The 27,749-nt window shown below is 37.0% G+C and overlaps 1 protein-coding gene across 1 annotated transcript; it reads left to right on the top strand.

Moving 5' to 3' along the window:
• Positions 1 to 296: 296 nt before the first annotated feature.
• WASF1 (WASP family member 1) lies at positions 297 to 27,300 on the top strand. The gene is made up of 8 exons (XM_065632245.1): positions 297 to 453; positions 11,775 to 11,909; positions 19,550 to 19,703; positions 20,334 to 20,451; positions 21,278 to 21,450; positions 23,550 to 23,729; positions 25,027 to 25,664; positions 27,143 to 27,300. Exons 1-8 carry the CDS (start codon positions 321 to 323, stop codon positions 27,298 to 27,300), a joined length of 1,689 nt encoding a protein of 562 aa, XP_065488317.1. The 5' UTR covers positions 297 to 320.
• Positions 27,301 to 27,749: the final 449 nt, after the last annotated feature.

The following is a 27,749-nucleotide window of genomic DNA, read 5'->3' as shown; positions in this document are numbered from 1 at the left end:
TGTGAAGATTTTCCTGTCTTTTTTTTCAGAGAGGAAAAAAAAAAGCATGAACTGTAAAAAAATATTTGTCACTTCACTGGCATCTGAGTCAGGTAAAGGTTTAAAGAGGGAGAATGAAATAGTCTTTCATTGGGCAAAGACGAAAAGTTTTACGTGCTCACAGAGCAATGAATTCCATCAGTACTGCGGAGGTATTTTTATCTGCTTAGGATTAGTCAATTTAACTTTAGACATAATCTGAATTTTAAATATAATTAAACTTATAACAGTATTTTGTCTCCTTTCTTTACAGGTTTGCTGGTCCTCTGATACATTTCAGAATGCCGTTGGTAAAAAGAAACATAGACCCCAGGCACCTGTGCCACACAGCTCTGCCCCGAGGTATCAAGAATGAATTGGAATGTGTCACCAATATCTCTTTGGCAAATATAATCAGACAACTGAGTAGCCTAAGTAAGTACTTTGTCCTAATAGCTGTATTTAGAACTAATATATTTTACAGTCATAGTTTTTGTGGTTAAAGTAGGAACACCTTTTCAAATTCTCTGAGCCTTGAATGTACTCCTTTTGTGGCTGCTGACTAGCGTGGACCTCTGCGAAAGAAACGTGGGAATTTTTGCAGCAGCACGTCTTAAAACTGTTCAGTCATATATTTCTATTACCAGTGGGACATGACAGAAAAATGATATCTGGTAGTTAATGAAGTCAGTAATTGCTAACCTGAGAGCAATTCTTGATTAAGGAATATGACATAATGAGGAATATATCACTGGTTGCTTAATTCTGTTAACTTAAACCCTTGGTCATGTGATCATTCAGAAAAATGTGGTTGTCTTTTAAAATAATAAGCCCAGAAATGTAATCGTTATATAGTATTTCAAACAGCTGAAGGTTTCTCTTTGTTTTTCTCCCTTCTATCAACAGTTTTTCCCTCAGTGCATCTGAGAGGAGTGAATACTTTTTAAACTCTAGAACTCCGAAGGAGTTTTTCTGAAAAGGCTCCTTTCTGGGTTGTTTTTTCTGCTTTATGTAAAGTATGAAGCAGCATGATAGCATTTTGAATTTCCAATACTACAGGTGCTTTTTAACCACTGGAACATTAATATTTTACAGACTACCAACACATTAAATATTAAAATGTGCATGTATATACATCTACAATATGAAAAGCCTTTCGGGTCATAGGGTTCATAGGTTATGTAGCCTAATTTGTTAAATAGATTGATTTAGTTATTGGTTTGGTAGTATACTGTTTGGTGACTCTGTTTTGGCAGGTTTTCAAAGCTGTTAGGGTGCTATTAGGTTGAAGACTGAGGACACTGAATTATGCAATCGAGACAGGAATGCTTACAGCACATAAATATGAATATTATTACTATAGCTGCTGCAACAGCAAGGAAAATAACTATGTAAATTCTTTTCAGTGAACTAAGAGCATATCAGATTAGGATGCAGTCTTCTGTGGTCTTGCTTCATTTTGCCAAAAGCCTTCTCAGGCCAGCCAGTCGTGTGCTAGCCTCTTCTTCCAAGTCACTCTTATTAATATTGTATTCGTTTATTTTAGTTTGCTTGTTTTAAAATTCTTATTTGATTATATACTTCATCTAGGGAAATTTCCTTTTGTAGGTGGCATACCAAATTTATATTTGATATTTTCATTTGGAGGTTTCATTTGACCTTAAAAAAACAATAAATCGCTTGTTTTTTCAGTGTTAACACCAGCTTCTAACTCCATGTCAAGATCTCAGTGCTTACTTATGGAGATTCAGCTGCCTTTTGTATGTTTTCGTGGTATACAGACCTTATGCCTGACATTGTGTATAGAACTGTTCAGGAAGAGGTAGGTTGAAGCAATACCTGAACAGAAATAACTCAGTTAAGGGATAAAAAAAGTATTGAAGAGTATCCGTTGAATGCTCCCACATTTGTTCTATGGCTTGCCTAATGCACAGCACAGTTAGACACTTTCAAGGGAATGTAAGTGTAATTATGTAAACTCATTTCTGTAAAAAGGAATGTGGTTTTACATGAAGTGTGCTTACGTAGAGATGAGCCATAAATTAGCTGGTTTCACTTGAGAGGAGTTTCTGTCGTGAACTTGTGACTCAGTAGTGGTCAAAAAGGCACACAGTGCTGGAAATGACAGGCAAGGTAAAAGAGGAGGGAAAATGCACTAGTTTACTCTGCAACAGCAAGCCCAGAATAGGTCACTCAGAATTTTTTATGAGTTGAACACTGATGAGCAGGACCTGTTACTTCAATCTGTTGTTCTTCCCTCCAAATAACATCATGGTGTCTGTAGGTTTTCTACTGGCAGTGTTTATACCAACGAAATTACTGAATGACAAATGTTCTTTTTCTGAGTTTTATGCCATCAACTGATTTAGTTCTTCAACCCGTAATTTTTTGGTTTATACTGTGTATGTTTTCAACAACAACAACATCCTACAATTGAATAGAACATGTTTTGCAAAATAGTCCTTATTTCTCAGCAATATTAAAGATTGCTTTATAAAAAAGGAGATCATGTTACAAAGGTATGAGTACCAATGAAAGTATTTTGTTCCAGAATTCTTTTAGCTTTTCTGGCTGTTTGTGCTAGTAGCACTACAAATTCAAGAAGAGTTGGGAGTCCTGGCACAGGAATTTTGTCTCCCACCTGCTTAAAGCCAAATAACCAGTCTTCACTTGGTGTGTCCCTGTTACCAGTGTACAGCAAGGCCTGCTGACATGCAAATAAATTTTAGTAGTTGCCTGTGAGTCACAGCCCGCAGACACGGTTTCGCAGCAGTCCCCTGGCAACCAGCTTCTCTGCAGTGCTTCCCTTTTTGTTTTCTGTGGATAATGCATATGTTTGAGAATCAGCCTTTAAGTTGTAGATGAAATGAGGCTTCACTCTGAGAGTGGAAACTGAGTGTTCTGGTAGGGTTTAATTTCGTTTAAACTAAAGCTGCTTTTGCTTCTGACAGTAAAGTTAGGCAAATTTAAATGTGTGGTCTTTGTCCTCATTAGCACTGAGTGATTACTGCCTCTAAGATTTTTCAGTTACTGGCTCTCAAATAGAGGATTAATCTCTTGCCATTATGACTCTCAAGACCAACCATTCTTAACCTTTCTTCCGATATGATATGGACAAAGAGCTCTGTGATGGAATTAGAGCCTCCAGTACTTTAAATGATACCAAAAAACATTATTTAGAAAAGCTAAGTGTAGAATTTTGTCATGTATGTGGTTGACCTCCGTTCTTGGAGGTATTAATAACTCAACTGGATTAGTTGAGCAACTGGATCTAATTGGATCTGGTTTGAGCAGGGTGTTGGACTAGATGACTTCTGCAGGTCCTTTCAGCCTGAACAGGACTGTGTTTCTATGCTCTTGGGTACTATGTGTGAGTAGGACATGCCTGCAGAAACAATACCTATACAATGACAGGAATTCTGTTTTCCTATATTTCAATATAAAATGAAAAGAGCTTTACATCAGTGCGTCAGCAATAGCTGCTATATGTCTCCATACAAATCCTCAATCCTTTCATAGTTTATTTGATATGTTGCTTTTAATTGTTCAATTTGAGAAATGTTTTGACCTTTAAAAGAAGTAGAGATGAAAAGACAAAATATTTATTTCTGCTCTGAGTGATAGTCCTTGCCGTTCTCCCTGGAGCATGAAAACACATCAGCCTGTCTTGATACAACATATTAAATTGCCAGTAAGTAATTTTTTTACCCTGTCTATTCCCAGTCTTCTCTAACTTCATAAAAGGATCTGTCATCTGACAGCTTTTCTTAGCACTGTGGAAACAGAAAGTCTCTGGACAACAGCAACAGCTGTTTAAGTTTCGTAGCCATTTTTTCCCTGTATTTCTTGTTTTCTGACTGTATCCGCTTTGGAGAAGTGCTTACCCATAGTTTTCAGCAATATTGCATATCCATTAGTACTCCAGTACTGCCTAAGTTGGTATATGTTGGTGTATGTCAGGCTATAGCATTCCTGCATATAAGAAACACAACAGATAGCACTGTGCAGCTGTGCCATTGTTAGGAGATGGATAAATAGTTCTCTTGTGTGAATGTAACCTCCTCATTTTGTTCACAGCTATTGACCAGTCTTGTTTTTCCTTTTATTCAGATGTTCCCTGTACACAGAATCTCAGTACCACATAAGAAACCTGACTGATGCGGTTTGTTCTTGGCCTTGGTCTCTGACACCTCCATCTGGGGAGAAGAACATTTCTCCTTTTGAGTGTGTTCCTTTAATGAATATTTATATTGCAGGCATTCAGACCAGAACTTCTATTCCATTGTAGCAAGATGTCGTTTCCCTTTTTTTATTTCTACATCTGTATAAATAAAGTGAATGCCGCATAACTCTTGTTTGCTAGCTGGAGTGCCTTTTATGTCAGTGAAAACAATTTTCAATTAATACTGAACCTTCAGTAGGCTTTCCTCTCTTTCTGTCCTTTCTTTGTACAATTTTCTGGTTTTACCACATTCTCCCAGTTAGTTATTTCTCTTCCTCATCCCTTATTTGTTAGTTTTCAGGAGCAAAACCCTGACTTTCGAGCATATTATTTCTTCCCCCTCTTTTTTCCTGTCAGATGCTTTTAACTTTTCTTCCTTATTTTTTGCTTACCGTGCCATTCGCCAGAGAGTTTCAAACACTTATCTTGTGAGAGACGTTTTCTCACCTCAGGAAAACCTTCAGTTTGCCATGTCTTAAGGTGTTAATATTCAATAAGTGGGAAATGTTTCTCCAGAGGTACTTGGCAGCAAGCTGTCTGGACTACAACTAACCTTTAGAACAAGGAGGCCTCTTCAGCTCAGGGACCAACTTCTCTCTCTCTTCATCCACTCTGGACACACTCTTCAGCACATGGCGAGGCCCCCACATGTTGCATGATTGGAGGTAGGTCTCTGCAGATCTGCAGCTTCAGTCAGTACCCCTGACCCAGCAGAATCCCTGTGGCAGGTCCTGCCCAGGGAATCCTCCTTCTCACTGTGCTCACAAGCATATTCAGTATTCTCCATGAATGTGCTGAAGTAGTCATCCCTCTTTCTTCATTATTACTATGATTGCCAGGGAACGCTAGAGAAAGTGTTCTTACACACATGGGGTAACAAAAGTGATGGACTTGAAAACTAAAGGCTTACTCTGCTTTTCAGAGACTCCCATCCTCTCAAAGACTTCTCTCTAATTTCTTGATGTTGGCTCCCCAGCAGCAGTGTTGTCAATGTCATGCTGTTTCATCTCCACCTCAAATGATAATGAGGGGGTGAACAACTGGTCGGTAATTTCTCATTGAAAATAACTGTGTCTTAGTAGAACAAAATCTTATGTGTCATTAATTCCTTGCCCACATAGAGCAGTGAATTCAGGTGATATTAAAGAAGAAAAACGAAGAGCAAGACTTTCCTGTGAAATGAGCTTTAGGACTGGTGTCTTCAACATCAGGTTCAGCTCTCAGCAGTCTTTTTCACAGATTTCTGAATACCGAATAGATAATCTCAGCCAGTTTACTTGGTAGTGTCTTCAGTGGGAGATAGGAAATGATATCTCGGACCTCCATGACTGGAGATTTTTATGGCTGTCTTTTTGGGCGTCAACATGAAGCATCAAACCTGTTCCAGATCTGGCTTTCACCAGAATTTATTTGAAACTTTTGATAGCCTGGTCAGGTTGTCTGATAAATGCCTGGTTCAGTTTTGCTGGCTAAAGGAGTCAAGTTGTCCCTTCAGTTACAATGCTTAAATCCAGTCCTTGTGGACTCCCCTTACACCTTCATAATGATAATTAGCATTGTGGAACTATATTTAGTACCTCATTTTTCAGAGCTCACTCAGCCATAGCCACTGAAGTTCTCAAGGATCTACCAAGCTTCAAGGATCTCCAAGCCTGGGAGACAGTTCAGCCTCCCAGCTGTTAGTCCATCTCCTAGCCGCTGAGCTGTGAAACTGAAATGAACCTGATGAGAAACAAGCCTGGTGTTTTGAGTGGAACTCAGATAGACCTTGATTTTTGCTAAAACATTAAGTTAAATAAAACTAATGTAGTGGAGATCTGAAGCTCAATCAACAGGCAATGGATACATTAAATTATGTGTCAGAATTAATGGAGGAGGAAAAATGTATTAATAGATAACTTTCTTGTTTTGCTTTATAAAGGGACCCTGGTTATATATTGTTGGTGGCTTATGTAACTAGTTATCCTGAAGGATTATTTTCTAATACATACAATATATTGTGTAGGAAGGAACCATTCAGCGGTGAATAATGTAATTTTCCATAGTCTAAGTACATTGGGAAGGGATTGTGCAGTAGGACATAAGGCAGGTTTTATTTTTGTCTGTCTCTTTTATGTTCCATGCTTTTATTTTTTTAGAAAACGTACTGGACAAAAGCATTATTTAGTGAGTGGGATTGAAATAATAGAAATCAAGCAATGATAGCAGATAGATGTATAACAGACTGAATGCTTAGCTTATTCTTTCTGATATTTTATCAATTTCTACATCTTTTAAAAAAATCGAATTGCCAAACCTTTATTTTTAAACTGTAATAATATTTTCAGGTTTGTATGTTTCAATGTATGAACATATTTACTATTTTAATATTAAAGTAAAATTTAATAATATGAAATTTTATTATATAACACCTCATTATACATTGCATTTTATGTTGCTGTGACATATTTAATGTATTCAATATTTTTATAATTTAATTCCAGTGATAAGTGTGTTATATTAGATTTTGTTTCTGCATGTTAATCCCACCCCCTCTCCCCACTGCTGAGCAACACTGAACGATTGTCTAATTTTGATTGTCCCACTTGATGCATCTGGCATCAGCCTGAGATTTACCAGTCATCTTCTTGAATTTCCAGAAGTGATGTTGTTTTATGGCATTGAGCACTTTAGGTGCTCAATTTATTTATCCAAATAGTTACTTATAATTTAGAGCATGGTTCCTAGAGGCTGCTGATGCCACAACTGATCTGCAGGATGCTGTTTCAGTGTCAGGTGCAGCTGGAAGGTTCGGAACTCTTTTTCTTTAAAAATGGAAAAGGATGGTAAAGAGGTGGCTTCTTGCGCAAGTCCTGCTGCAGGACTCGTGTCCCACTCCTTGTCTGAGAGCCTGTAACTAAATCTCATGGTAACTGATCTAGTGTTGCAGAATGATTAATTTAAATGCCTTTTCCTTAAGGTTTGCTAATGGATGCAGCATAGAGAATGCAGTAGTTCATGTGAATTTAAGGACTGGAGTTTTGAGGGAATGGCTAATTTCTGCCCTGATGTTCCAGCATGTTAGTGTGGTTCTAGGAATTTTAACAACACAATATATAAGACATCTCTTTGCCACGCTTTGTTTAATTAGCCTGAAATGCGGTTCAGAACCTTTTGGGCTGATCGTAGTTAACTTCAGTTCACCTGATATGTACCCAGTCCCCCAGAATAAGACAAAAATAACCTTTTACCTTGGTTACCCTTCATATTAGTGTATTGGATAGTTAGAAATTATTCATTTGTGCACAGAAGCCAGCTCTGGGCAAAAGTTTAAGAAATTATGGGGGAAAATTGGGAGGTAAAACAAATTAAGGGAAACAAATGATTAAAGAGGAGAACTGTAAAACTCATCAGTTGCTTTTTCAGATTTTATAAGCAATTATACACTTACTGCTGTGGTAGTGAACAGAAGTGGATACCACATATTTTGTTGGTTTTAATTTAAAACAATGAGGAAGACTGTGACCAGAATTATTTTCATTCTGATTTCAGCTAGTAGCTACTAGGTAGTATTCTATTTTCAGCTCGTACGTCTGTTTTAAATGTCAGGCAAGTAGTTGTTCAAAAAAGGCTCTCAACACACACTCACATTCTTGGAGGAGAAAGGGCAACATGTCCCTTCCAAGACATTTTATTTGGCTGTCACAAAAAAGGACGTTGACTGACACCAGAGGGAGCTGCCGTCTTGGATCCCTTCCTTACTGAAGGGTTAATTGCGAATAGAGCTCTTTGAGACGAGAGAAAAAATTGTGAAAAGAATAATAAAGTGAATAATACATTCCTTATTTAGAAATAAATAATAATGTATCATCTTATTTAAACGAAAGCAAGTTGTGCTTTGTTAATAAAAATAAATGCCAATCTGATGGACTGAGATGAACAGCCAGCAATATTGGAGGGAATATGACTTCCCTTTTGAAAATGACAAATTTTTGTATATTTCTGGTCCACTAAGCAAGTTTGGCAAATACAGTAAAAATAAGCTTTTCACAGATGTTAAAATAATTTATTTGCAGAAGTCTATATTGTCATTTAATTTAATAGGCAAACAAGATCACTGGTCTTTCTAATCTGATATTATGTATCCAGCTGTGACCAAGGTCCTAAGGCGTTATTATTTTAACTGTCATAGTCATCTGTCATTCTCTTTATTGTATTGCATGAAACAAGAGTAGAGTTTTTCATCAAGCAGTCCTGTAATGATGTAAATTTTCTGAAGTGCTAATAATCCTTCAGAATATTCATTCTATAGAATGGAATTAATTTTGATTTCTTACTCTTCTAACATATCACCCATAAGTAGAATGAGATCAGCTTTGTTTACTAATTTATTTTTTCTCATACCTTTTTTTTTTTTAACTTGTTTGAGTTTGTGACACTTTGTTCAGTGTTATCACCTGTAATCGTATCTTTTGTAAGCCATCCAAAATTGAAGATATATTAATACAGAATGCACACAGAGACACCAACGTAAGCAAATACTGGATTATGAATGTTGTATACATATATACATTCACACATAGCACTCTTTTGAAGGGAAGTTATACGTTTCACTAAAAGCAAACATTTTGCTTTGCTTGAAAAAGCATTTAGTTAAATATACTTCAGGCTAAATAAAGAGGCTGCCAACAGTCACGTAGGTAGAGACATTATGGTTGGTGTACCACTTGAAACGCAACAGGTGGTTTTTAATGTATTTCCCATTTGAGGATTAGTGTTCATAAGCACAGGCAGATTATTCCATGCAATATGTTTGTGGTTGTATGCAACATAATGAAAAGATTTTTGAGACAAGAGTATTTGCAATTGGAGCTCATTAGTGAAGTACATAAATTATAAGCCTGATGAAATGATGTAGATAAAACAACCTTAGCCTTAAAATACACCTACAAAAGGGAAGTTGTTGCATTTGAGTCCTGCAATTTACCGTTTTTTCTATACATGAAATTTTACACTTGGTTTTAATTTTAATTTGCATGCCTCTGAATATTATGAGAGTTGTCTAATTGAATAATATATCTGAATATATTATCTGAAATTCATTACATTTGTAGTAAATGGATATTACAAGTTTAGTAACCTTGCTCTTAGTGGATCACATTTTAAAGTAATTTCCCTTGCTTCAGATACAGGTTAAAGAACATAAATTTTTCAGAGTTTCAAGACATATATTAGGAAATCTTACGTTAGGCGAGTTGCCAGCTAAGTAGACTTCACTAACTTTCCATGTCTGTTTTACTGTGGACTGGTACTTAAGGACAAAGGTTCTAAGAATGGCTGCGGCTTTGATCCGCGTCTCACTGTGGCTCATAGCAGATGGTCCAAGGTTGAGAGCAAAGCAATCACATACAGTACTCCTGCTAATCTCCCAACCTCCAACTCGTTCCAGCATGGAAGCCTCTTCAGCCAGCTGGGATTTCTGTGTACTTAGTACTGCTCAGTGTGTTTCTTTTCCCTGACTTTGTATTGTTGGCAAAATTTAATCTCCTTTTTTTTTTCAGATCATTTATGGATATCTTGAATAGCATAAGTCCCAGTGTAAAAGCCTATGAAAACTCACCTTTTTCAACTGTGAAGACTAGTTAGTTACCCTTATCCTGTTTTACACCTTCTGAGGAATTATGTATTCATGCCATGTCTTTTTTTATGTCCTGGTTCTTAAGTTTTTTTAGAAAGCTTTGATTAGGGATTTTCAAAACTCTCTTGGAAATGAAACTAGATAATAGCTCTCCATCCATGTGCTTATGAACCCTTCAGAGATGTTACTTTACAAAACCTGTGTTGTTTCTTCTCCACCAAGTCCTCCAATTCAGCTCTTCATAATGATTTATACTAATTTGTCTGGATGTCAGGCTTACAGGCCTGTGGCTCTCAAGATGTTCCATGAAAAAAAATTTGAAATTTACTGTTGTGCTTGCCACCTTTCAGTGTGTATTAAGGAGATTTACAAATTGTTACTAATATTTTAGTGGTCGTTTTGTTGATTTAGTTTTGCAATTTTTATGTAGCCCCTTTGGTTTCTTTGAGCCTCCCACAAAGAGTTCTGGCATGAGGGTCTCACCAGTTCTTTTCACTGAACACCAGTGGAAAATGTTAATTTAGCTTGCCTGTAGTGATCTTATCTCCTGCGAGTACTCCTTTACATCTTCGCTACCAGTTGGCTCTACAGACTCCCTGGCAGGCTTTCTGGCTGCATATAGCTTTGAAGGAATATTTGTTATAAGTTTGCTAGTTGTTCCTCAGGCTAATTTTTTTGTTGTTTTATGATTAATATGCCAGAATTTATGATCCTTTCTATTTTTTTCATTTGTACATTTCTTCTGATATCCCCCTTTATATTCTGTTGTTTATAGCCCTGCTGGTTTTCTATTGCTATTACCTAAGTCTTAATAAATGGTGTGTGCTGGTCTTATGCTTACTACCCAGTATATTTAAGTTTCCATAGTACCTGTAGGGATTTCATTTTTGTCCTTTTGATGTCTTTAAGTGTCCTCATTTTTATATATACTTCCAGGTTTATTGCACACCAAAGGCAAATTTTTCATAACTATACTTTCCCGCTGTACCTGTCAGAACTTCTGTGCAAACCAGATAGCTAGAAATTGGTGAGATTTATATTTCCAAAAGCAACGAGAGTACACAAACAGCACACGAATTACATACGCACAGTATGATAGAAAGTTTAAAAAGCTATCGCGTGATATTTCAGAAATGTGGCTACAAATTTTATTAGGTAGCCTGGTGGGTTTTTTCAGTGGCATTATCCAAGTACTCAAGTTGAGTCTGGGCAGCGTTAGAAGCACCACACAGAGAGTAGTCTGTCTGTAGAAGAGAAACTCATTACTGATCCTTTTCTCTTGATACCTGAATCTCCTGGTCTTTTGGGCTAATTGTGTGATGTCCATTGAAGTGAACAAAGGAGATTATTATTTTATTTCAGTGTGAATTAGTCAGTTACAAGAATTTTGATCCTTCAAAGCAGAATTTATTATTTTAGTGTGTATTTTTGAATAGGCTGGTTCTAATGAACTTATGTGTGATCTTTCATTTTTGAAATGTCCTCTGAGCTGTAGGAGTAGAAACTGTACTTCATTTTGAGAAATGTTGAGATAAATTTCGCTTGGAAAGATTAGTTATTGCTCATATGAGAACAGCTTCAGATGCTGGAAATCATCCTTTTATACATATCCAAGAAACTAAAAAGACTAGTTCCTTGCATATCAGCATAGTTAAATCAATTTATACCAGTTGAATATCTGTCCTGTAATGTATTAAATAATGTCATGTCTAATAAAGTACAAATTAAATATTTAACTTTTATTTACTTTTCTGAAGCATTTTAATGAGCTCAGGAAGTACAGGTTGTTACAAGTGATACTCCTGCATCATAGATTTAATTATTTAAACAAAATAGTTAGAAATCTTTTTCATGGCAAATTCATTTGGCTGTCTTGTGATATGCTTGTTGTTTTTTTTTTTTTTTTTCCTATTTCAGGTAAATACGCTGAAGATATATTTGGTGAACTTTTCAATGAAGCACACAGTTTCTCATTTAGAGTCAACTCCTTACAAGAACGTGTAGATCGCTTATCTGTCAGTGTTACACAACTCGATCCAAAGGAAGAGGAATGTAAGTTAACTCCTGCATTGAAGATTTCTTATTTCGTCACCCAGACACCACTGATACCTGAAGTGGAAATAATAATGGTTTCAATTATAGTTATAAAATTGCAGAGCAAAGCATCAAGAGAGAGAGGTCCATCTCTATTTCTGCTACAGGTTTCTTTTATAGCCTTGAGCAGATTTCTAAGCTCAACATTTTCATGGTTACTGAATAGTACTGTTGCCAATGAATTTACATAAAAATGGCTACAGGAGTATGTGTCTCTTCAGTAGTATTACGTATTAGTGCTAATAAGAATAATAATATGTAATACTACGTGAATGCTTGACAGTAAGTCTTTACTCTTTTTTTTCAACCTTTCTACTAATTCCCATCAGATGTAAAAGTTTGTCCAAGTAGAGTTTTTGCATTTAGCTTTTTACTGTCTCCATGTCTTTATGAAGTTATAGCTGTATAGCTTCATTTATTGACACTATATATCCCATTGGATTCTTCCTAAATGGCTTTAAGTACTATGAATATTGATTAACACTGAGAAAACAAGTACTTCCAAAAGTCAATAGGGTATGGCTCATGCCTATAAGATAGAATTTGTATGGGATTTAAGTGATACATAGGCTTTGTGATGACTATAGGAACACTGGCCACCTAATATGTAAATGCCATGAAGCTTTTTGCCTTCCTGGATATCTGTTAGCTATAGGTGAAATTGTGCAAGCTCTTGTTAACCCCAAGCAGTTTTAGGGTGTTCTAGACTATATGTCTTAAGACCTAGAAAGTACAGCAACATCCTATCATGAAAAGTAACTTCAGATTACTAGTGAGATCCAGTTTTAAAGTATAGAAAGGTATTTCAGTTCTGAATGTCTAGGTATAATAGTTGTGTGTCATTCAGGAAAAATGAAGTGTCAAATTGGGAGCATGGTCATCAGGCTGTGTTCTGTTACAGATGTCGAAATTTCACTAATAGCAAAATTAAGCTATGGAAGTTTTGATTCTTTACTTTGCGTGACATTAATTTTAGAGGAGGTTTCGAAAGACAGCTGTTCACAGCTACTAGTAGATTTTCTACGAAATCGTGACTTGCCAAGGGGAATTCTTACATTGATGGGATTTTCCAGATCTCTTGACAACTGAGCATAAACCATACACGTGCACCTCTTTTTCCAATAAAATACTGTGTTTACTGTGGTTGGATAATGACAAAAATCCTTTCTGTGTACAGTAACAAATTGTCAGCAATTGTAATCTCTTAAGAGCTGTAATACTCCGGAGTGTTAATGCCATTTTTGCATTTACCCTTGACAGCCTAGTTTTTGTTTAAATCAGAGCGGAATACATGTTGATAGGGCATATCTAGTGTGGCAGCCATTCACATTTCAGGAAAATTGAGGGACCATTTTAAGTCATTGAGTTAAAGCATCTCAGGATGTTACAGGATAGCAAGATGCAAAACTGTACTTTCTTGTGTAAATGGCCTTTGACAAGCTTGGCTGTAGGTTTCAGTACTAAATAGGCATAACTATTTGATGTTAGAGAATTGCTAGCGATATTTTTAAATAGTATGTAGTCCTAAATGTACAAGATCTGTAACTTTTCACAGTACTATATATGCCATAGCATTTGCTAAGCTGTATAGCTAAAGAAAGGGGCAGACACCACAATTAAAGAAAAAAGGACTGAAAAGAGGTCCAGCGTGGCCAAGTGTGACTCAAATCTGATACCCTAGATAGGTCTCTCACGCCATAGAATAGCAGTGACTTCTAGTACTTCAGAGGAACACATGCAGTCCTCAGTGTCAGGAACTATTAAATGACTATTTTTATTAACCTAAGAATATCCAGTCCTTGAGCCATACTCGGTGTTCCTTATTCAGAAACATCTGCCCAGAATGAGTCACCAGATGAGGACAAAGGAGATGAGAGGAAATTCGATATTTCCTTAAAAATTAGGGATCAGGCAACTGTTTCTCCTCTAGTATGCTGGTTTGGCCTTGAAATTTAGAAATTGATCACAAATACTTTTGTTTTAGTCCTGATCTGGGCTAAATAGCTGGAGGATGCTAACGCATGAAAGCATGGCGAAGACATTTGGATTTACCTTTCTTGCCTTTTTTAACCCTCTATGCAAGAATTAAGCAAATTTCAGTACTTTTGCTCAGCTAACAGCATGTGTATAGTAGGCTATACTTGTAAAATGAGTCTCATTTGGTAGTTCTTTGCCAGCAGGCAGTAATGGAAGATTTAATGTGTTCCTTTGGGCCCATGCTATTACACAAGAGGAAGAAATTAAGATTCATTTAAAGCTAAGTAGCATGAACAAAACCAGCCCAAGTCAGATTCATTGAACGAGGTGCAGATACTTGATAAGGTGTTTCTGTTAGAGTCAAAGTAATAAAAAGCTCTGAATTTTTTGAATTGTTTGTGTGTTTTTAAATTTTGAATTATTACAATATCTCTTTGAAGGAATAAAACCAGATTAAACCAAGGTTAGTATTGTGTCCTGAAGGAACTAACTCCTGGTGCACAGTCTGTCACAGAATAATTGCTATTAACTTGGTTTGGTTTGATTTCTTGTACTGTTTTCAAATTCTTGATTTCACAGTATTATTAATTTCATATTGTAACTTATTTTTTACATACTTTATTCTTTTTACATACATGTGGCTTTTTTCTCCTCAGAAGAGAGATAGTCATTCAGAAGTTTGAGAGATCTGACATTTTCCTGTAGGCAATAAAGGTGGCATCTGTGGGGGGAGAAACCTGAAAAGCTTGTCAGCTAATTGTGCTCGGTGTACTTGTGAACATGGGAGACTGGGTCAGCTTTCAAATCAGGATACTCAGCCTATTGTGAGACTTAGAAGGGAGGGAGGTAAATCCCATTTTAAGGGCAGCTCACTTACCAACTCTAGCCTCTGAAGAGGAATTTGGTGACTTGAGTATAAATGTAATCAATATTAAGAACAGGGAACACATGAAAATTGGGTCATGACCTCCACATGTAATATGTTAATGTGGAGAATAAAATTATTGTCAATTCATTACTAAGGATTTTTAGCCCCAAAGTCAAATAAAGAAAGAGACTGTTAAATTAAATTAAAGAAGGTCACTTTTCCTGGCGCATCTGCACTTAACGGAATGTTGGATTTGTGTATGTCTCCCTCTTGAAGATGTCTGCAGGTGGGCTGAACTCCAACTCCTCTCCATGCTTTTTCTTCCAATTTTCTTAGCCCTCCATTCGATTTATGGATTATTTAGTAAGTATATCAGTTTTAAATTAGTAGTGTCCAAGGCTTAATAGTTCAGTGGTAAAGCTGTGATGTTGCATAATTTGTATTTTGTGTATAAAAAGAAGGATCTGGACAAAATGTCATTTGCTAAATAACATGTAGGTTTTGTCAAGACTCACCAGCAGATTCAGTGCTTGGTGCAGCTGGGAGATTGAGGGCTCCCTGGTTCTACACACCGCATTTTCTGAGTCCTCTTAAAGCGATTGCTCTAACATTTACATCTTCTCTTTGTTTACCTGTAGTAGTTAAGCTGTATACATTCTCTATCCAAAGAGTGCTTGAGCTTTTTTGGATTTTTTTAAATCAATATTTCAGAAAATTTGAATTTCTTCTGTTGGGGACAAGGACAAAGGAGAGTAGTTTCTGTTTTGCAGAGCAGTCTCTCTGCTTAGCAACTCATAAACCTGCAGTGACTAGTCAGAAGTATTCTGATGGCAGAGAAACCTAATATGTGTGTGGTGCTAGGAATTATTAGAGTGGATAATTATTAAAAAAATAAAATATGTAATGTAGAAATCAGACTTTGAGAGTGCAGCACCTTTAGGAACTGAATCACACAAGTCTTCATCTGAAGAGGATTTTCACCTCCCCATTAATTGCCTTTAATTGGAATCCTATGACTAAGTTGTTCATGCGATATTTTCACTCTTGTATCCCTATGCTTTTCAAATCTCTGGGTAAGATTTTGAACCGAGAAGAGGAATTGCAGGCAACTGAGTCCATTGATTTGTCTATCATTTCCCATAGTCATTCAGTTCTGCAAGACGTCATAGCAGTTGCATTCAAGAGTTCATGGTCTTAGAAGCTGTCAGGATTAAATTCTGCAGAAAGTGTTGAGAGAGCAAGCTTTTAATATCTATTGTTTGTTTATTTACCACCTTTAGGAGAACAGTATTTTTTGTCCTAGAACCTCTTCGTGAATCATACATTGGAGTGAGTTTAAAAGACTAAAAAAAAAAATCTAGTAGCAGGTTTTTTTCTTCTGATGAGGGAAAATAAAATGTAATATTTAATATCTTTGAAATGTAAAAGTAGCTACTTTCTGTCAGTACACTGATGTGCTCCATACTTTACTTTTACTACAAATTGGAGATTGCAGTTTAATGGGAGGTTTAACGGGAGGTTAAATGTTATTATGTGTTTATATTACTGATGTGTTCTTTTATTTCTTTTGTAGTTCAGCCCAAAAGAAACGCAGTTATTGTATCTCATTAGAGTGCAATTTAAATACCTTTTTTCCCAGTTTGTTGTTGATTACAGATAAAAATGGACTCTTTTCTCTTTTTCAGAACCAAATGTACAAAAGGTTGGCAGTTTAGCTTTCTGACAGAAACAATTTTTAATTATGTGGAAAATATTGTGGTGAACAGAAAGTTAGACTGGCTGATGTAATAGTTCTTTTTGTACAATCTGAACAACAGACACAGTACAGATAAACTGGCATTTGTTCACATTACTGAATGAACATTTAACTTAAATTGTGAACATGCCCAACATTTAAGGAAATTATTTGAGCCTCTATTTTTTGTTCATTGCAGTAAACACAAGATGGACTTTCAGGAAAATGTGTCCATATGAAATTTAGGATCTTGGGCTATATGAAGGTTCTGCTGCTAGTTAGGAATTAGCCAACTGGAAGCTTAAAATTATCAGCATCAAATCAAATGCCTGCAGCATTTCAACTCCTCCTTCCATGTCTCGTCTCTTCTCACACTTGAATTCATACGCCCAATTTGTCTGACCTGCCCTCTTGCTGTGCCGATTTGTCAATCAGCCAAAGCTAAGTGACCGGGTGACAGCCAGGTTTTCGCGTGTTCTCCCCCCCGAGGTGACAAACCACCCAGGGCTTCTGTTTCTCAGCCAGCTGGCAAGCGAAACAAGCGGCTTTGGAAGCCAAACTGTGCAGAGCCCAGGATTACGCTGCGCTTGCAACACGGGATTTACCTGATCCCTGTTGTAGGCCAGTTATTTCAGTGTGATGATTTGTCATGAAATGTCAGTATTTTGTGTGCCATGTCCTTTCATTTCCTTAGTAACGTCCTCCTATTCAGTCATTTTTTTGAATAGCGGCTTGCTTTTCAGTGGATGCTGGTCATATCAGTGTAGGAAATGCTGTTAGTTGCTTGAAATGCCACAGGGTATGTTTTCTATGAAGACATTTGCTGTGTTAGCTTAGTTTTAGAGAGAAAGTAATCCATGCTTATTGCTGGAGATTGACTGATTATCCTCAGGTATGTTATCCCTGTGTACATGTTCACAAAATGTGGAGATTTATACGAGAAAATGGAGATTATTAATTAGCCCGGCTGTATTTGCTCACTGAAGAGATTAAGGAATGCTAATAAAGAGTTTATAGAAGAATATACCTCTCAATAATACGGTATCACATACTCTGTGAGCACTTCAATATTAAAACAAATATCTTTATTTATTTATTGCAGTATATTGCCTTCAGAATGTGCACAGGTTCAAAGAGAAGCATACTAACTTTTATTTTTGTTGGCCTAGTCTCCAGTGACAGACAGTTTAAAGACTTACAGGATTGCCAAGCAACTCTGAACAAATACGTTTGCTGAGATTTCTGAAACCAACAACCCAAAGAAAAAACAGATGAAGCATAGAAGAATCTAAGACTAGGTTTTTAGATGAGCTAAACCCCAGTTCTAATTGTGAGCTTTTGCCAGCAAATAACAACTTGTACTTCATGACAGGTACACATTATATATGGTTATTTATGAGTGCAAAAACACCTGCAAAAATTGAGACTCCTAGCTGACAGTCATACATTATAATACTTCTTTCACACACTTAAAAAGGCTTCTGAGAAGCTAATTAAAGGTATTAAAAAGAATAAAATACACTATAATTAAATAGAACCTAAGGGTAAAAAGGAGGAAACTTGTCCAGGAACACACAACCTTGCCAACAGTAATAAACTTCAAAAGCCAAACTGAAAATCAGATAAATCCCGTCTTTAGCCTCACTAAGGATGCTGCCAATATGCTTAGGTAAGAAGATAGGAGATTCCAGGAGTTGCAAGCCCACTGGAAAAAATCCTGCTTTCTGCCCCTTTGTGATCATACAATAGAAGTCCAGCTCTGTACATGTGTAGGTACATATGTATGTGTACACTTGTATGTGTTAGAGGAACCAGAGTAAAATGGAGCTTTCAAAGCCCCTAGTGATATGGGGGTGTGGGAAGGGTCCTCTCCTCTTGAGTAGAGGGGCACTACTATCACCCTGTTTGTATAAAATAAACATAATTATTTATAGATAAAATGCACATGCTGAAAATACTGGTTTTGCCAGCGTGTCTTAAAACAGTCCATTTCCACTATTGTTTGTGATTTAAAAAATAAAAAAGCCCAAACCGCTGCTGTACCTAATGAAAGTCCAACACTGGCTGTAAAGTTAGTCCGTAGGCACACCTGGACTTCACAGATGTATGGTAATAACTGAAGATCAGGGAGGGAGAGAAATATGAGGCTGAACAGGTACACCGTTTCCAGAATTAAAAGTGCAAGTTTCATCAGTTGCAGTCACTTTACCATTGATCTTTTTCTAAATTTTAATGATTGTGAAATAGAAAAGGATATATGGGCTTCAATAGCAGTAAGTCGATATATTTCAAGTCACTGTTTAATCTGTTGTGTTCACCTGATGTTATTTTCCTTTGAATCATACGTAAGGACAATTGATTATTCTTAACTACTGTGCTTAAAAAAAGATGTCCCACCTGAAGTAAACTGGGAAGTCTCATCTTGATTAAACAGTCTGATTAAAAAGCAACATTTGACTAGTTTCATGTGTTGGAAGACGGTATCACCTCCTATTAGAACTCACTGATATCACTAGCATAAGCTTATGGGATCTGCTGGTTTGGCATCTCAGTGGAACTGCGACCTACATGCAAGGAATGCAAAGTTTGGTTTGCTGATAGTACAAAGGTAAAATCTATACCTGAAGATAGTAAGTAGCTTTTTAGTACCAAAAGGATTGTGAAATGGATTCAGTAAATGTTATTAGATACTTCTGAACTACAGAATGATGTTTTATAGCTACAGTAAGCAATTTGTTAAACTACTTTGGAGAGACAGAGTTCTGATCTCTGTCCAGGTGAGCAAAAATTTCCTGTGAAAGTAAATAGAGGGTAATGTGCTAGAACATTGCAAGCATATTTTTCACATAATCTGACAATATCTTGCCGTGACATAGTGCTGGATTAATTTATATTTGCTGTAAAATGCATAAGATAATAGTAGTAATGCTTAATTCTAGCCAGCATTAAGCAATTCCAGATTAATCCAAATAAACTATCTTTGGCGGGTTTTTTTTAAATGGCGATATCCCCTTTCAGTGTCACTGCAGGACATTACGATGAGGAAAGCTTTCCGGAGTTCCACAATTCAAGATCAACAGCTGTTTGACCGCAAAACTCTGCCTATTCCTTTGCAAGAAACTTATGACATTTGTGAACAGCCTCCTCCACTTAACATTCTCACCCCTTACAGGTTAGTAAAATAAAATGAATCAAAACCGATTTTCAGTTCATTTTATGTAATAGAGATACTATATCCAGGCACCTTGCTCATGTTGAGTTGCACTTGAATATTTAAGAAGCCACACTAGAAAACTGTTGCACTGCTGGAGGAATACAGGCAGCAGAAGATATTATAAGCGTTAAAACTTTACTCCACTTTACTAAAATTTTACCTTAGTGTAACATTGGTGAGAAAAAGCCATTTTTATTATCTGTATTTATTAAATGGAGATGAATGTTTTTTGCTGTCCCAAAGTCAATTTGAATCAGTAGTTGAACATGAGCAGCCACACAAATTTGGTCATTATTTTAAGAGCAAGATGTGAGTCGTTGGAATGGGGGTTCCCTGATTTATGATACATTTTTTTACCTACAGCTTGTGTTAAAGTTACTTTTCTAAAATTAGGACCTCGAATACAAGGAAAGATAGTAAAGAATGATGACACAGGAGGTCAGTGTTCATCTTTTTAATGTTCTTTAGTAAAATATTTCTGAGTCTGAGATACTAGGTATTCCTTAAAATGCCTTTCCTTTGCCTTACTGTTTGGATTCATGTGTTGTCAAATAAATAGTATGCCCTGTTTGTGTCACTGTATTTCAGGGATGATGGAAAGGAGGGTTTGAAGTTTTATACCAATCCTTCATACTTCTTTGATCTGTGGAAGGAGAAAATGTTGCAAGACACAGAGGACAAAAGAAAAGAAAAGAGGAAGCAGAAGGTATGTATGTTAGCTTTATATAGCTTCTGGTGGTTTTTTTCCTGGAAAGGATTTACTTGCAGTTATGGTGCTTTTTTGATTATGTGATTAATGACAAGCCAGACTTTACAGAGTCCTCTTCATTCAACTAAAACTACTTGTATTCATTCAATTCCATCAACTTTAACAAAAAAATAATAAGAATAATAAGAGCAATAATAATAATTACATAGTATAGAAGGGCCTAGAGCTTTCATGCTATCTTAATGTAACTCACAGCAGGTTTGCCAAAACTTGTAAGTCTTCTAAGAATGACTCAAAAGGGAGAAAAAAGGAGGAATACAGCAAAAATAAAGAATTTCACTGGGACACTTTTTTATAATACAAAATTCTGACAATCTTACAGGTGAAAAAGCTTGAATGACTTTCTAATGGATATGTTTAAGCTAGAAGGAAATTAGTAGGAGTAGAGCACTTTGTATTTTCTTAAAATTAAACAAACACTTTTGAAAAGGTAATGTTACTTTTTTCTTTCACCATTCTTCTGTGTATTTTGTACATAGAGACAGTAAATATAAGTGTCAGATTCATAATTTCATTTCAGCCTTAGAATAAAAAGCTACTTACACAGCTATTTTTCTCTGTATTGTTCAGCTAATTATCCACAAGACTGAAGTTTCTGCCTCTTAGAAGTCTTTTGGTTTATGTACCCTATTTAGACTGAAAGTGAATTTGTCTTGCACTTGCATTAGGATTGGTTTTCATTATTTTGTGGCTGATGTTTAAGTGCAGCTAATTAAAAATCATTGTCTTAGTTGTCAATTTTGTTTGCACCACTCTCCCACAGCAGAAAAATCTAGATCGCCCTCATGAACCAGAAAAAGTGCCAAGGGCACCTCATGACAGACGGCGAGAGTGGCAGAAGTTAGCCCAAGGTCCGGAGCTTGCGGAAGATGATGCTAACCTCTTACATAAGCACATTGAAGTTGCTAATGGCCCAGCTTCACATTTTGAATCAAGGTTTCTTTTCATTTTTTTTCTATCATTTATTAACTGCAGATATTCATACCACACAGTGAACATGTTTGAGAAATGGTCAACAATGCGATGCTACTGCTGTTCATGAAATGCACTAGAAATCATTCATTTAGGTTAATCGAAACTCAATTTTCAAATACTTAGTGTGTCCTTAAAGGAGTGGTTATTATCTTGTTCTTTTTAAGAGTAGTGTGTGTCCTTGGAATTCATCGTATCCTTGAGGATGTGTTGTCATCTGTGACTTGAACACCTTGAAGGTGCAGTGTCACTGCTGCAAGCTGACACCCAGGTGTGTCACTGTGTTCCAGTCTTGACCTACAAAATCCCTGTTATTCCGGTCTCTTTATTTTTCTTAAGCAGACACTGCCAAGACTATATGGTGAGTGTGTTGTGAACAAATGTCCACTTGGAAGTCAGATGGGATCGCTGAGCTTCTCTTTACTCTTGAACAAATCCAATGTTTGATTGGTGGTTTTGGTTATAGACTATTACAAAATGCAAGCTGTTGGATTCTCATTTCACAGCGCGTATTTACTGGGGACTAAAAGTAGTATTTCACATGGTAAACACCTGCTGTGTTTATGCTTCTGGTGTTTGTGAAAAACCAGCTGAGAAACTTCTGACAGAAAAGAGGACTGACAACTAATATTAGGAGTTCTGGTGGTGTGCTTTTGGGGGTTTGTTTGTTTGTTGTTCTTTTATAATTAAAAAGCATTCCTTGTCCACCAAAAAACAGGTGGTTTTTTTTTCCAGTTCATGAGCCAAAAACACCATAAAAGAGTATTTTGTTTAGCTTTGTAAAGCCTTCAAACAAACTCAATAGTGGCAGCGGATAATTATAACAACTGTAGGAGACAGTGTTTTCTGTCTGAAAGATGGAGAAACCTGTTTGTAGAAAACTTAGTTCTCTGAATTTAGAAAGTAAAAATGGTATTGGTGCATTTCAGCCAGTGGCATACAACTCAGGTTATCTTCTCTTTGTAAACTGCTGTGTCAAGTCATTGGCAGAAACATCTGCTTTCCTGCTGTCCTTCTCTTGTGGTCTGCATCAGATTCCACGTTAGACACGCTTGTTGCAGGACTCTTTTTGTATCCAGGACCCTGGCCCAAACATTGATTATCTCAGTACCCGTAATGCAATTATGAATAATGCTGTAGTGCTTGGGAGCACTACCTGTGCAAAGTCTGTCATTCAGGTACAGAACAGCGCCGTGCTTTTGAATGACAGAGTAAGACTTCACCCCCAAATAATTTAATAGGTTAGATATTAATACTTAGATACTAGAGTGGTGGCAGTATGTGGAAGACATAGAGTACTGCTTGTTGGAAGGTGTTCTGCAAACACATTTCCTCTGAATTTAATAGTGAATTAAAAAAAATATTTAATTTAGTAATTAATTAAAATTTGCTAACTGATCAGGTCCTTAAGGTTTGTCTAAAGTTACCATTAACAAGGAAGGTGAATCATTTTAAGCTGTAGCTATCGTTATTTACTGCTGCTACTCAATAGTAGATATTTAGATCATCTTTCTTATGTCGGTTGTATAGCTACAAAGTATTAGGTCTCAAGTAGTTGATTCTCTCTATATATTGAAATATCGATCCTCTAACAGAAGTTCAGCTAAATTATTCAGCTGTAAATTCTACTGTTCTAACATCCATGGATGTTTCATGAATGTTATAAAAGAGTATGTTTGCATACGTGTAGGGATTGAGCAGCAGAAACAATACTGAGTATAATGTTCTTTTTGTAATACACTCTGGTATATGTGTACTTCTGATTGTATTGCTGTATTTACTTAACTCAAAATAATGTGACTAATAAACACTAAGATCACACAAATGCTGTAGAAATTGTCTGATATACCTGTCAAAAGCATTAAACCCTTGAGCTGCTAGAAGCAATGGTATGGAAAGTGAGATAAATTATTAAAAAGCCATGAAGTACAATATGTAACATTGGTGCAGAGAAAATACTTTTAATTCAGAAATCAAACTGAAGTGTAGAACATTGGCTGAGGGCACTAATACTTAGTTTTACTAAAACTTATGTTGGATCATTTTTCACTATTTTCCTACAGATCTCAAGCATATGTGGACCATATGGATGGATCATACTCACTTTCTGCATTGCCCTATAGCCAGATGTCTGAACTTCTGAACAGAGCCGAGGAGCGAGTGTTGGTCAGACCACATGAACCACCACCGCCACCTCCAATGCATGGAGCCGGAGATATGAAACCTGTGCCTCCTTCTGTTAGGTACGGAGTGGTCAAGCCATATGCAGATTTATTGGAGCGTTTTAGTTTCCCACCATCCCCTTAGTAGTCCGTTAGTATTATTACCATGCAGCCCAGAATCGCGCAGGGGCTGGAATCTAAACCCCGGAGGACGCCACTGTGGAGACAGACCTCACCTTGCCGTTAATATTGTGACTATGTCGCCTTCAGCATTAAATGGCAAGACAAATAACTGTATGGAAAATCTTTCTGTGAAAGATGTTGGAATCTTGGGATTTAGCTTTGGAATTTTTGAAATTTGGAAATCTGAAATATGTACTACTGAGCTGTGTTTCAGCCTACATGAAAGGAAAGTCAGCTGTCAAAACTATATGTTTATTGCATTTGCTAAATTGCAACTGCTTTTCTTTTTTTTCTTTTTTTTTCTTTTTTTTTTTTTAAGTATTATTCCCCCTAGTGGTTTTATTTTCTGTTTCTCTATGCCTTTCTAGCTCTGGATACATACTTGAAGTATTTTCCAGATTGAGGCTCTGGTTGTCACTCCCCTGTTGTTTTATACCTAAAATCGTACTCTATGGTCAGGTACATACAACTTGGATTAGAGCACGGTAAATTCAGACATGGTTGTTATATCAGCAAGATGTTAGTCTCTAGAAAAGAATGTCTTTTTACTGTTCAGGAGATTATACACAGAAATGCATAACTCTTTAGATTAATTTTCCACAACAGCTGAAAGAAATTCTCTAGTGGTCTTTCAGGAAAATAATTTTACTGCTCCCTTTTGTTTTCTTCAATTCACCTATTCATTGCACTGTAGTGAGTATCTCACATATCAATATACCTCTCTGTACATAGAATTGATGACTTTTGTTATTGGCATCACTCACCCGGTCATCAGACTTTAAATACTCACTTCAAATGTAACTCATCCTCATTGCTTGTACTGTTTTTTGGTTTGTTTTGTGTTTAAAGTTCTGTGAGTTGAAGCAGTTAACCAACTGCTGGTTCCCTTACTTCAGGAAAATAATTTGAATTTACTTAGGGATGGGAGGGGAGAATTATACAAGTATAGGAAACCTTTGATAAAGATGTGGGTAAACTCAGTTAACAGCTGAACTTGAGCAAAGGTCTTTTGACAGAGTGATCCATACCCCACACTGAGAATTAGATTTCCTTGTATATGAGGTATGAATACCTTGAAATCGTCATAGTATCTTTAGTGCCCAGCATTCAATATTCTTAGGTTGCAGAAATGAATCTATTAATATTTTTCCACTCTCCAGCTCTAATCACTTTTTTCTGGTATTGGATATTTCAGTTCTACTACTGGCTTGGTAGAAAACCGTCCTCAGTCACCAGCAACAGGCAGAACACCAGTGTTTGTGAGCCCCACTCCTCCTCCTCCCCCACCACCACCTCTTCCGTCTGCTTTGTCAACTTCATCATTAAGAGCCGCGATGACTTCCACTCCTCCACCCCCAGTCCCACCGCCCCCACCCCCTCCCACAGCTGCTCTGCAGGCCCCAGCTGTGCCACCTCCACCAGCTCCTCTCCAGATAGCTCCTGGAGTCCTACATCCCGCTCCACCTCCCATCGCTCCTCCCCTGGCACAACCCTCTCCTCCTGTCGCTAGAGCTGCCCCTGTGTGCGAAGCTGTACCCGTTCACCCAGTTCCTCCTCAAGCTGAAGTACAGGGACTTCCTCCACCACCCCCACCTCCTCCCTTGCCTCCTCCTGGCATTCGACCCTCCTCTCCTGTCACAGTTGCACCCCTTTCTCACCCTCCTCCTGTTCTGCACCCTCCTCCCACCACCATCGTCCCTGGCCCTCATGCCCCCCTAATGCCTCCATCTCCACCATCCCAAGTGGTTCCTGCTCCTGAACCCAAGCGCCATCCTTCAACTCTTCCTGTCATCAGCGATGCTAGAAGCGTTCTGCTGGAAGCGATACGGAAAGGTAATGTTTGGCTATTAAGGGTCAAAAAGTATGGTCTCAGAGACTTGCTACGCATTGGCTTTGAGACATGGAATATTTCACTTGTATAAGAAGTTAGTTTAGAGGAATGCATCTTAAATTTGTTTCTGCTTTCTGTTCTCTACAGCTCATGCGTTGCCAAGTAGACAGATTTTTGTCAATTGGTAATTGCACTTTTCACATGTCTAGTTTGGACGGCACAACTGGTTCTCTGTGGAAGTTAGACTTTTTTTTAAAAAAGTACATGTGTTTATAGATGGTATATGGAGATTCTCTCTTCTTTTTTTACCTGAAGATGTAGCTATTTCTGCTAACCTACAGATTGTGTAGAAGACAACCCCTTTTTTTTTTCATAGACTTAGATAAAAGCAGAACAGATCAATTGACATTGGGATTTTGATCACGTACTAGTGTATTACAACAACATATGAATCACATTCAGAAATCATTGCTTAAGACTTAAAGCTGTTAAGCACCTAATCTTGACAAGTCTCAACGCAGCAGCAGAGCAGCTTTACATCACCTGGTGCCCCCGGCAGAGCGCTGAGGTTGGCAGAGGTGCATGGCAGTGTTTTCCAGCAATACCATGATACTGTAATGTCAGTAGACAGGCTATAATGCTAACTCAAAATATTTTTAAAGCATCTATATGTACAGGAATTGATAACATCATTGAATCTAAAGTATCAACAGCAGTTGAGTACAACAGTGGTGCAGGAACATTAGTAGAGAATGTCAGCAAAATAAAACTAATAAAGGAGAGCCTGCTGGTATAAGTTAGGTGATTCCTGAAAACACTTTTGATCAAGCCTTGCATGAGAAATAAAGGCTCGAATTACTGCAGCTTATATTCCAGCTGAAGACCTGTGCTCGTGTTGCCTGTCAGTTGACAACAGAGAATATTAAGTACAGGATGTAGGTCATATTTAGACTGTGTCAGTCTGTGGTATCATGAGTATAAAACCAAAATATATAATCTTTGTCATGTTTTTAGCAAAGTTACTGGATTTAACTTAGTCATACTATCGGTATGTGTAGTTTCTCCTTTGTGTTTAATCTTTAAGTAATACTTTATCCCAAAACAGAACTTTACATGATCAAAACTGAGTTATAAGAAATCTTGTTAGGATACTCAAATAGCTATAGCTTTTGATTGAGACCATGAAGAGAGAGTACAAAAATTGTTTGGAAATGCAAGTAGTAAAATGGCTTAATCACTACAGTGGTACTAAAAATATGGGTGTGTTTTTAATGGGAAATCAGAAGCAAGGTATTATAGTAGAAAGACTGGTGACCTAGTCTGCCATTGCAATTCTGACATTCCTCTCTTCAAAACCTTGATGGAAAACTTCTATCTGAGGAGGACAATGTCCTCAGCCTTCATTTTTGCTTGCAAAGCTAAATACTTCCTATAATTACAAAGGAGGAGAGTAACATGTTTGTGATTTAATGTTCTTTAGGTATTCAGCTACGCAAAGTTGAAGAGCAACGTGAACAAGAAGCTAAGCACGAGCGCATCGAGAACGATGTTGCTACTATACTTTCTCGTCGCATTGCTGTGGAATACAGCGATTCAGAAGATGACTCAGAATTCGATGAAGTGGATTGGTTAGAGTAAAACTATTACACTGCTGTACACTGCAAAATTGAATGCTAATGTCCATTGTGGTGCTTGTTCTTTGAAAGTTGGATGGTCATTTCTAGTGTTTTTTGTATTCTTTTCTTTACATGATTAACCCATGTTTTTCTACTTTTCAGTTTACAAAAAGCTCCTAGTGCATCTTTGAAACTAAATGTTTTACGGTGGCTTTTCTTACACATCTTTTTTGAAAGAACATACTTTGTTCCAATAGACCACTAAGTATTAAGCATGGGCAGCTGTTGGTAGAGTAGCAGTTTCAATTTTTTGGCATATCTTAACTGTGCACTTTGTGAATTTTAAGTTAATGAAGGCAACAGAGATTGACATTCCAAGGGCAACTGTATGTACTAATGAGCCTTATTCCACTTCCGATTGTGTTTTAAAACATTAAACCTAGCTATCAAGATGCCACTGCCTCGATTACA

The sequence above is a fragment of the Caloenas nicobarica genome, chromosome 3 (genome assembly GCF_036013445.1).
Source record: "Caloenas nicobarica isolate bCalNic1 chromosome 3, bCalNic1.hap1, whole genome shotgun sequence".
In the NCBI taxonomy this organism is placed as follows: domain Eukaryota; kingdom Metazoa; phylum Chordata; class Aves; order Columbiformes; family Columbidae; genus Caloenas; species Caloenas nicobarica.
Note: the sequence above shows the minus strand (reverse complement) of the source record. Positions and strands in the feature narration are given on the sequence as shown.

Coding starts and splice junctions, on each gene's coding strand:
- WASF1 (XM_065632245.1), top strand. CDS start 321: ATGCCGTTGGTAAAAAGAAACATAGACCCCAGGCACCTGTGCCACACA. Junction 454..11,774: donor CAGACAACTGAGTAGCCTAA/GTAAGTACTTTG, acceptor TTCCTATTTCAG/GTAAATACGCTGAAGATATA. Junction 11,910..19,549: donor CGATCCAAAGGAAGAGGAAT/GTAAGTTAACTC, acceptor ATCCCCTTTCAG/TGTCACTGCAGGACATTACG.